At 38.0% G+C, this 11,347-nt stretch overlaps 1 protein-coding gene across 3 annotated transcripts; it reads left to right on the forward strand.

Moving 5' to 3' along the window:
• Window positions 1-1,394: 1,394 nt before the first annotated feature.
• On the forward strand, window positions 1,395-9,732 carry LOC149827963 (uncharacterized). Of its 3 annotated transcripts, none has more exons than XM_090019758.1 (8): window positions 1,395-1,509; window positions 5,367-6,459; window positions 6,550-6,844; window positions 6,955-7,164; window positions 7,422-7,595; window positions 8,196-8,396; window positions 8,646-8,759; window positions 9,173-9,732. In XM_090019758.1, the coding sequence occupies exons 2-8, from the start codon at window positions 5,456-5,458 to the stop codon at window positions 9,521-9,523; spliced, it is 2,349 nt and encodes a 782-aa protein (XP_089875884.1). In that variant the 5' UTR covers window positions 1,395-1,509; window positions 5,367-5,455; the 3' UTR covers window positions 9,524-9,732. The 3 variants fall into 3 exon arrangements, with proteins under 3 accessions (XP_089875884.1, XP_089875885.1, XP_089875886.1); XM_090019759.1 differs by lacking the exon at window positions 1,395-1,509 and adding an exon at window positions 1,544-1,744; XM_090019760.1 differs by lacking the exon at window positions 1,395-1,509 and having other exon boundaries at window positions 5,319-6,459.
• The last annotated feature ends 1,615 nt before the right edge of the window (window positions 9,733-11,347 follow it).

Here is an 11,347-nt window from a genome sequence, read left to right on the forward strand (position 1 = left end):
AGATCCTATAAAGACTACATAAACTAGACCAGTACCATACTTGATAAAATAATATTTTTTTATCATTTTTACATTGAAAATTTGTGGATCTTAGTCGAAACTCGGGTTAGGCCTGGGTCTGATATAAAAATTCACAAAGTATACCCGGCTCTATGTATTAGTTGGACGCTTTGGGTCTGACCCAGATTCTAATGGAGTCTTATTATTTATCACAAACCCTGACCCTATAGGGTTTGTATGGGTTGGGTCCCGGTCAAACCCGACCCATTGACACCCCTCCATTCACCCCTTCAAGGGTAGTTACCTCGCACCATCGTGTACTAGGCATTGGATAAATCCAAAGGTTCCACCATCAAACCTTTTTTTTTTCACCTTTGTTGCTGTCCATCACTGCTCTTCTTTTCTTATAATATTCTTAAAATGTAGATTTTCGTTGCCTGGTTATATCATACAAATCATAAACAAAAATAAAAAAATACGTTGAACTTTTAGCCTATTTATAAATACACTCTTAACTTTTGAAATATTACAAATACACGACTAACTTTTGAGAATTACATATTAAATACTAAGTAGACAGTGTATTCATAACATCTCAAAAGTTAGGTGCCTATATGTAAATAGCCCAAAAGTTAAGGGTGGGGAAGGTTTGAGTTGTAAATGTCATCGAGTAGGCGTCATGAGTTCCAAATCCAAGGAAAACATCTTTTGCTGCCAAGGTTGAAGCCGACTGTACCAGGTGGTGGACATGGAGCCTTGCCTTAGGCCCTGTTTGTTTCATTGTTTACAAAGGAAAAGGAAAGACATTACATGAGAATGAGAGTACTGATTTCTAAAAAGTTCCACCAGCTCGGCACATGTGAAAGTTTTTCATATGAAAAGTAATACATGTGAAAGCTTTCATAGGGGGTATGAATGAACTTACTTTTAAAAGGTGGTTGATAGCAGAAAAAACTAGGGCTCACTTGCACCAGTATGATACTTTCCCACCATGATGATTATTAGATATCTCGTTGTCGGCAAACAAGATGAAGGATCAAAGCGAACTGGGGGTGTGGCCCAAAATAATTTGTAAAAAGTAGCGGGTGCTGATAAAAAAACAAAGAAGATAGATTCTTCCAATGCTTTTTGTTGAGCCTAGCTACGTAACGCTTCCCTTTCTCATGCACTTATTTATGTCCAACGTCAGGATAAGCTGGCATTTGTGGAGCATTATTTTAATAAAAATATATTTTAACGCGTAATTGAGTTCCGAAATGAAGGGTATTTTCGTAAAATATCGTCAACCTTCCGCACCGACAGATTACCCGGTCACCATTAGTAGCCCCGATGACCGGTCGTACGGGGCTGAGTCCCACTCCCACCTATAAAAGCTGACACGCCTTCTGAGTTCCGCTGGCAACTCTCTGTTTCTCAGTAAGAGAGTGAGAGAGAGAGTTCACATGGCGGACCTCCCCTCAATAATTAAATCCGATTAACGGGAGCCCTCAGATCCCGACAGTGGAGAAGGTAAAAGGCGATCTCTCTCTCTCTCTCTCTGCTTCTGCAGTCTATCCTTTTAACCGCCTTGGAACTTTCTGTCCGCACTCTCTTTTTTTCGTTCGTTTTCCTTGGATCTTTCGTTTTCCCGATCTCAAAAAAAAGCTCGTTCACGGCGTATTAGGGGTCTGTCGGCTGCAACACTTCGAAGCTGCCGTGCCTAGAGAAGCGGAGAACGATCGGCGATTTTTGGCGCTTCTGCACCGTAAAATTTGGTCTTTGATCTTGAGTTGGAACTGTTTTCTCTGTTGTTCTCTTCTTGCTTGATCGTTTACTGCATGCGGTGGATTCTACTTCCATCTCTCTGATTGTCGTAGTAGAATATGCATTTTTGACGCTTCTACATAGCAATTTTATTGTTTGATCCTGAGCTCGAACTGGTTACGTGTTGCTCTCTTTTTGCTCTTGTTTCTCGCTTGGTCGCTTTGTTTTTTTTTTTGTTTTTGCCAGATGCGATGGATTCAGACTCTAGTTCTACTCGCTGCTTGATGTAGAATATGAAATTTTGGCGCTTGCACATGGTAAAATAGGGTGTTTGATTTTGAATTCGAACAGTTTTTCTGCTGTTTGGATTCTTGCTTGACCGTTTTTTTTTCCCACATGCAATGGATTCTACCTCTATTTGCTGTAAGATCTCTTGATTTCGGCTCTGTTTCTGTGGAACTAGGTTTTGTACTATGTGAATGTACTTGAGGAATTTGGATGGAGTAGGTGCAAAATGAGATAGAATTGGTGCAATTCTTGATGTGATGTGTTTCGATTTTGGATCCTATGGCCTTTAACTCAGTGATAGAAATGAAGTATTTTGTAGATCCGGCCTTACTTTTTTTTTTAAAAACTTTGATTATATGGATTTCTCAGTGAATTTAAGCTAGGGAGGAGGAATATATACATTTTGACTCGGTTTTGCCTACAATTGCAGATGTATCCCTCTGCATTGTTAGATCTCTGATCTTTCGTTAGGTTATTGGTGATTTGGAGTTATTTCTAAATTCAGTTTTAATTTAGTTAATTTTCTCATTTTTTTTTCATTTCATTACCTAGAACTTTAAGTAATTGAGTAGACTTGATTTGGTTTTTTATGCTTGTTCTGATTATTTGGAAATTATTCTGTTTTTTGGACTCTTTTTGTTGCTCTTTTGAGAGAAATTTTTGCAATTTTTATGTTTAATATATGTTTCTTGGTTGTCTCCGTTATTTCTTCTTCTCTTTCTTTCTTTTGGTGGAAGCTTAGGCCTCTTTGGTCTTTTCAAGCTCTATCATTCCTACTTCACGTTGTTTGTACATGTGCATCTAGTGGAAATAAGCTGTCATGAATGAAAATATACTGGAGATCTAATTAGGAAAATAAGCCATAGATGACTTCCAACTGACAACTAACAAATTTTACTGATAGTAAAACGAACTGTTACAGCAATTTGGACCTTTATTTTTCTCATTCTTTTTCGTTTTTCTTTGGGAAATTCACGAGTATATTTGAGAGGAAAATCTGATCATGTCTCGCTAAGAATATGAGGATTAGAGAGAGCAGGCAGAGTAACGGGATCTATTTCTGTCAATCTGTTTGGTGATTCTTGTTTTAATCGACATGCAAGAATCATAACATGCTATGTCCTTTTTGCAAAGGAAGCATGCATTAATCCTCTCCTGGCTTTATGTAAGAGCACAACAGGGTGGAGGGATGAAAGTTCATTCATGGCATCATAGAGTCCATGTAAATGTATGTCTAATGTTTGCTTGTCAATAAGAAAAAACTGCTAGAAGAAAGGACATGTTGAATGCTTTAAAGTCTTCTCCAGAATTTTCTGGGTCCTTATTTCCTTCATCTCTCTACTTCCCAGAAAACCTTTTCTATTTCAAAATAATGAATTTTGGGTTTTTCTCTTTCAAGGCTGTTCATTCTCTCTTGTTTTGTCAATGTATCTGTTTACTGGTCAACCTTAGAATGTGAACACCTGTGACCTCGCAGGCAGGCAGACGCTTGATTGATGACTCATCTTATCCCTTGCTCACATTGTTTTCTTCCACCATTATTTCATCATCTCAACCTTCTGAAGCACAAAACTGCATGAAAGAGAACTTCTGGAACTTATTAGGATCTTCTGAATGCAATTACTTGATTATGGTACCAAACTAGAAGTTTATGTTTGTGAATGTTTTGTTTGAATTCGACCAGAAAAACTGTATCATTTTTACTAGATCTTGATTCCTTCCAGAGTGTAAATGCTGAAGTTGATATCTCTTCTTGTGATGACTGGTGATACACAAGCTTTCTCAATGTTCTATTTGGCTTTCTTTTATTGTCATAGAGAAGCACCAGAAAAGAATCGAACTCCTACACATTCTCTCACTTTTGAACATGGCATTTATGTTTCTTAAAATGACTACTGTTATTGTTTCTGTTGCTTACTTGACTTTAGTATGGGCCTTGATGGTTTCTACTTTCTATTATGTATACTCTCTCTCTCTCACTTGTGTCAATCTGGGGATGGCCCCATGGCATTCAAATCCAAGGCCACTTGGTTATGATAATGCAACTCTACCCATCCAGCTATCTCATTTGAACCAATTTCATACACTCTTTTACTGTTGGTTTTGTTGAGATTTTTTTTTTTTTGATGGAATAGAATTGGAGAATCGCTCATATCTTTCTACTGATGCTTGAGGATTCAAAAGAAGCAGCTGCAACTATCTGTGCATTGCATTTTCAGTTTCTTCACCATCCATGTGCATACAGCAACAAACACTGTTTTCTAAGGAACTCATTTTCAGAAATATCAACTTGTTATGCAGTTGTTATTGATGATTGGCTAGAGTCTCCAAGTGATGGGACAATGTACATGTGTCTGTAAAGTGCACTGATGATGCACTTTATCAATTACCCTTACAGCTGCCCTTGGGGGCATTTCTGTTACATGATGTAATTGTCATCATGGACTTATGATATATGAGTTGAGGAAGACTATGTAAACAGACAGTGAGATCCTACCTTCAATGTTGACTTTATTAGAAATGGGAAATGATAAAAAGATGGGTGGATAGAAAGATTAATATTTTATGATAATCTGCTGCATAGCACAATTGTTCTTGGTGCTTTCATCATTGACTAGATCTTGCAGGATTGACTTGGTATAAGTGTTTCAATATCAGAAGACTTTTCTTTCTCGCTGTTTGTCTTTCTATTAGGAGGAGCCTGTTTGCCATCCGACATATTCCATTTTTTGCTGAATGAATTTCTTGGTGTGTATGACAAAACAGAGCCATTATTATTTTTCTCTTTTATGTTGTTTGTTGAGTTCTCTTTGACTTTTTTCTTTCTCTTATTATAATTCAAACATGTCTTTTGAGGAAGTCAACTGTATTGATGTTGCTGGCTTAAGTAGTGAGTCTTTTGCAAGATATTGTATTTGTTTTCCGGACCATTTTGAGATATATGCTTTTATCTGTCTTGATGAATGAACGTCGAAAATACTTTGACCTATGCGTTGAGGACAATCAGCGGTTTTACTCAGTTTAAAAAAGTGTAAATTATCATGCCACTTTTTTCCTTCACTGTAGTATTTCTTGCATTACATATGCCTTCTCAGGTAATGAATTTTATTTTCCATATATTGACTTGATTATCGCAAGTGGTCTAATGATGACATAATATGAACTAGTTCAAACCTATTCAATCAGCCTTCAATGGCTAGAGGCGCTATTAATTATGCAATGATGCATTAGCTAACATATGGAAACTGGAATATGATCTTGAATACATACGTGTGTCCCGCATCTTTGGTGGATGTCTTGAATAATTTTGGCTACTTTGAAATTGTGAGGAACAGATGGAATCTCATGTACTTAAGTAGTGCCACAGAGATGATATCTGGAGTTTGAGCTGAAAAGTGTAAATGACAAAGAGAAAAGATCTGCAATGGCAAATTCAAAATTAGGATCAAGTGTCAAAGCACGTGATGCAATTGCAGAGTCAGATCTATCTGAAGTTTATGAGGACATAGCTCTTGATTCTGTGGATGCGTTAAACAGTTCTGAAGGGGCTGTAGGAGGTACAAGCTCTCATGAAATGAGTGTCAATCAGAATGATGATATGAAAGAAGAATGCTCAAGTGATGGGGAAAAAGGTGCAAGAGAAAACAATAAGCGTTTTGTTACGAAAGATCATGGAGCAAGCAAGGAAGATGGGTCTGACTTTGAGCCAGGACGAGATTCAGTATCATCACATGAAGGAGGAATTCAGGTTATCAAAGACCGCCCTGCTGACAAGAACTCAAAATCCTCTGCAAAGTTAGTTAAGAGTAATGCTGCAGAAGGGTGTCCCCGTGTATCAAGAGCATGTTCAGATCAACAAGAAAATAAATCTAAACCTAGATCTGTGAGGGGTGCTCCAAAGAAAGCTTCAAAAAGCAACAAAGGAGCTTCAGGTGCAAAGTCTAAGCTTCATTCTGATAATCAGCCAAAGAGTACAAAGTCTTCAACCAAGTCTTCATCTGAGCAATCGGGATCTGACGACAAGCAGTCCGAGGAAGTGAAGGAAACAGATGTCTTTGATGATGAACCAAGTGCCACTGCAAGTATTGGAACGGATGATGAAGTCAATGATGTGGAAGACCATACCTTGGATGACAAAAAGGTTATATGCAATGCTAACCATTTGCAGAAGATTCAAGAAATGCAACTGAAGATTGAAAAGCTTGAAGAGGAGCTGAGAGAAACTGCTGCTCTGGAAGTTGCACTTTATGCTGTTGTTGCTGAGCATGGGAGTTCAGCACATAAGGTTCATGCTCCAGCTAGACGCCTGTCAAGGCTGTATATCCATGCTTGCAAGTATTGGAGTCCAGATAGCAGGGGTACTGTTGCCAAAAGTGCAGTTTCGGGGCTTGTTTTGATTGCAAAGGCCTGTGGCAATGACGTCCCAAGGTAGAAGGATGGATATAATTCTAAGCTGAATGTAACTATTTTGAGTCTATTTTGTTTTCTGCAGTGCTAATTCCCCTTTTAATTTTCCAGGTTAACTTTTTGGTTGTCAAACACTGTAATTCTGAGGGAGATTATTTCTCAAGCTTTTGGTAGCTTGCATAATTCAAGTCTAACTGGGCGGGTCATTGAAGCAAATGGTGGTGTGAGAAGAGGGGAAAGAAAGTCATCTCCTCTGAGTTGGAAGGGCAATGGCAACAGACTAGGGAAAAAGCTTGGCTTCACACAGTTTCTGGTCGATTGGCAAGAGACTAGCACATTTACTTCTGCATTAGAAAAGATTGAATCCTGGATTTTTTCCCGTATTGTCGAATCAGTCTGGTGGCAGGTTAAGTTTATCTTATGTTGCTTTTGCACATTCTAACAGAATCATCTGACACAACATATTAGTTTCATGCAGTTTGAGCTTATTTACTGACAATAATGCAATTCTTGCAGACCTTAACTCCACATATGCAGCCTCTAGAACAGAGATTACACAATTCAAAGGACTGCATGAAGCTGCAAGGACCTGCTTTGGGAGACCAGCAACAGGGTAGCTTTTCAATAGATCTATGGAAGCAGGCTTTCTTTGATGCTTGTCAAAGGCTGTGTCCTGTTCGAGCAGCAGGCCATGAATGTGGCTGCTTGCCTGTGTTGGCAAGAATGGTAACTAATTCATTGATTAGCACCACCTTTTCTTCGTAGATCAAGTTTGCTGTTTGACATCATTTTATTGTTGCTGAAATGAAGTTCCATGTGTGCAAAAATTAATTTGGGTTTTTGTAAGAAAAAAAATATATGATAGGCCTAAGATATCAATAATTTATGAAGCATGAACTTGACATGCATCTCAGGGTGAATGGAAATGGATGGATGGCCATGTTGTATGCCTGGTTCTTGACCCTTCTTCTGCCTTTTGACAGGTCATGGAACAATGTGTGGCCAGATTAGATGTTTCCATGTTTAATGCTATTTTACGTCAATCAGAGCATGAGATTCCAACTGATCCGGTGTCTGATCCTATCACCGACTCCAAAGTTCTGCCAATTCCGGCTGGAGACTTGAGCTTTGGTTCTGGCGCACAACTGAAAAATGCTGTATGTATGATAAAACTTTAAAAATATTGGGTTGTCTCATGATTGCCAGACTGGCCAGCCAGTTTTTCTTATGGCAGGCACTTGGCAATGTTCTCACATTTATGATATGAGGAATTTTTAACATTCTTTCAGAGTTTCTTCTTGGAACTATTAAGGTTTGCGTAGAAGAATCACTGTGAAATTTCATGATTGCCAGATTGGCCAGCCATTCTCTTGAAAAGAGTTGCTTATTAAGGTTACCATTTGGAAGTCATCTCCTGTTAGATAAATTAGCTAATAAACCAAGTTATCTCATTCTCCATGTCATCCAAGCGATGAGTTGAAAACTTCAATATCAGGATATCATCTTAGTTATACATGATGCAACTTCTGCAGCTTGAATTACCTGGAATGCAAGAAACTTCTACAGCTTGAATTGTCTGATACTCCCAAGTTCCTAGGTGTATCAGATGTGTCATATACGAGGATCTCAATTATTTCGGGCCATGGTTCCCTGAAAAAACCTTCTGACTCATCACGGTTGAGATGGGCCGGATGAATCGAATTACTATACTGTATCTAGTAAAGGACCTGTAAGTGAAAATTGGAACTGTTGTGCAGGTAGGGCATTGGTCTAGGTGGCTGTCAGACCTTTTTGGCATGGATGCTGATGATTCTCATAAAGAAGATGAGATCGATGTAGGTGATGATGACAGAAAAGGTGACAATGAAGGATCAAAATCTTTCCCTCTCCTTAATGCCTTGAGTGATCTTCTGATGCTCCCCAAGGATATGCTTATGGACAAAGCTATTAGAAAAGAGGTTGGAATGAACAACTATTTTATTGTATTACTATTTTCTGGAGCTTACTTTTAGGAGTTCAGCCACATGATTATCTTGGCGCTAGAAAAAAAAACATAAGTGCCAAATCTTTGATGTTTAGTGTCTGTTAACCTCGAAGACCTCTTAGGTTCTTTTGGGACTTGGAAAAGTTTGGTAGGGGTATTGCATTTACTTTCAAAAGTCATGTTTCCTTAACTAAATTTTTTTGGTGCTCAACTTTTTTTGAAGGTTTGTCCTATGTTCGGACTGTGCCTGTTGAAGCGAGTACTTTGCAACTTTACTGCTGATGAATTTTGTCCAGATCCTGTCCCAGGAATTCTTTTAGAAGTGTTGAATTCTGAGGTATGATTGTTCATCTTCATTGTGTCCATGTATAAGCTATTCACTCCGATTATATATATATATATATATATATATATATATATATATATATATATATATATATATATATATATATATATTCAGAATGGCAATTGTAGTGCTGAATCAATTGAGTTTCTATTTCTCTTTTTAAGTTAATCTGGATATGTTACTATTTCGTACTATTATTTGCATCAGTTGCCGATGCTCAAGCTTTTGTACTAGTTTTTTTTTTACTTGGTGGGACAACAGCAAAATGTTTTAATTGGTCAAGAAATGAGTGAATGGTAATGGATTTTATGGTTAGCCTGTAAATGGTCTCAGGATTCCTAGTAAATTTGATCTATTGATACTTGAACTAATTTGTGTTCCTTCTCATTAACGGCCATATACAGGGTGTTGTCGAGCGGCGATCTTCAGATAAGGACTTTATCAGCAGCTTCCCATGCACTGCTTCTCCTGTAGTGTATTGGACACCCCCATCCACTTGCATAGCAGAAAAAGCATCTGACATAGTGAAGCAAGTGCCAATGGGGAGAAGTGCATCCATGATCCAAAGGAAAGGGCATACTAGCGATGAAGAACTTGATGAGCTGGACGATCCGCTTGCTTGCATAATAGAGAATGTGCCTCGTTCTCCTTGTTCTCCTTCGGACAGCAACGGGAAACAAAACAGTGTGGATGGTAATAGCATCATGTTCACGAGGTATGATCTCTTGCGCCGTGTATGGTCTGCTGGTGTTTGAGTGCATTTCTAAACATCACCACGTATTCTTTTGTGTACAAAAAAAAGTACGAGAAAGGAAGGAGATGTGCATTCGTGTGAGGAAAATTCCCTCATTTTAATAGGATAAGGGGTACTGTTTACATGTAAATCATGTCATCTATGTGAACATTGTTGGATATTTGTGATTCTTTTGTTAAGAAATTATTGCCTAGAGGTGCATCATGGCAAGCTCGGTGCTGTGTTTTTGCGTGTCCTCTCACGAGAACATTAACCATAATTAATAAAATTTGGTTTTAGGTTCCTTTTTATTCATAGTTTTTTCCAAACCTGAATCCAGCTATAGATTTGAAACCATCTTCATATTCAGTTAATCCAATTAGCTAATTAGATCTAAGCTCGGTGAAGGTTTTCATCACAGATTATGTGATCACGTTTAATACCCAACCCCGCAGAAACATGCAAGTTTAGATGGAAGTAAATTGGTGCCCCAAACACACGCACAGCATGAACCGCTCATCATAAAATTGTGTTGATAGATTTGGTCATTTTAATAGGCAATTAGTGGTAATTTCGGATGGCGACTAATCTGGAGGTCATTTGCTTAACCCAAGTAATGCCTTTGGTGGAAAATTTAAAGCCTTGAAAGTTTGGTTAGCATATGAATTAGACTGAAAGACCTGGTGGGTGTTTGAAAATTTCCTATACCTTTACCCTGTTTTTTATTTTCATTTTATTTTAGAAATGATTGAGCTTAAATTAGGTAGCCTGCAATCTAATGAGTTTCCAGCACATGCGGCGCCCCATGGAAGGGAATTGTCAGGCGTCTCTACCCGATTTCTGATGTTTCAGTGGCCATGAAATTCTAATCACAGTAGGATTAGGTTTGAAGATAAAGGGAATCAAGTGAGATAGTAGATGGTGTGGTTAACGGTTTGAATTCGGACAGGATGTGGTCAATACTATAGCTAACTAATCAGATATTGATTGAATGGATTCAGATTTAGACTTAGATGATGAAAAGCTCATATTGAATCCAGATTTTTATATATAACTGGATTCAAATGCTCATCAAATCTAAAAGCATGCCGTTAGCAAAAATATCAAAACCATAACTCTTAAGTTTACTTAGCTTCTCTTTTACTTTAGGCACATCAATGCTTGATAAAGTTTCATTAGCAGGAGACTAAACCTGTCAATAGAAGACATTAGGGGTTCCTCACATATGAGGATAATCCACAAATTGAGGCTTTTCACTGTATTAGAGGTTAAGCCCTCATACCTTTTTGTTGAAAAGCGATTGTTAGCTCAATGTTTCGTGTCACTTTCTCAATCACATACATGTATATAAAGTGCACTGAGTGATTAACCAACAACAACTATGTGTTCATCCCAAAACAATTGGGGTCGGTGATATGAACAAAAAAAAAAACATTCTGGGTCTTTCACATGAATCCTTCTCCAATCATATATATCCAATGCCATGTCCTCAGTGAGGTTCAAAGCATTCATATCCTTTCCTATCATCTCCATCCAAGTCTTCTTAGGCCTACCCCGACCTCTTTTAACTAATATATTTTCTCATTTCTCCATCCTTCTAATTGGAGCATCATTAGGCCTTCGCCGAATATGTCCAAACCACCGTAAACGATTTTCTCGTATCTTATTTTCAATGGATGCAACACCTACCTTCTTATGTATGTCTTCGTTTCAAATCTTATCTTTTATTGTATTTCCACACATCCATCTAAGCATATGCATCTCAGCTACACTCATTTTTTGAATATGATGTCTCTTGGCAGCCCAATATTTTGTACCATATAGTAAAGCGAGCCTAATTGTTGTC

The sequence above is a fragment of the Nuphar pumila genome, chromosome 10 (assembly GCF_984573655.1).
Source record: "Nuphar pumila chromosome 10, dmNupPumi1.hap1.1, whole genome shotgun sequence".
Lineage (NCBI taxonomy): Eukaryota > Viridiplantae > Streptophyta > Magnoliopsida > Nymphaeales > Nymphaeaceae > Nuphar > Nuphar pumila.

What these genes read in the sequence shown, in the direction of transcription:
- LOC149827963 (XM_090019758.1), top strand. Translation starts at nt 5,456, where the DNA reads ATGGCAAATTCAAAATTAGGATCAAGTGTCAAAGCACGTGATGCAATT. An exon ending in GCGCACAACTGAAAAATGCT is followed by an intron (nt 7,596 to 8,195) that starts GTATGTATGATA and finishes ACTGTTGTGCAG; the next exon opens with GTAGGGCATTGGTCTAGGTG. An exon ending in ACAAAGCTATTAGAAAAGAG is followed by an intron (nt 8,397 to 8,645) that starts GTTGGAATGAAC and finishes CTTTTTTTGAAG; the next exon opens with GTTTGTCCTATGTTCGGACT.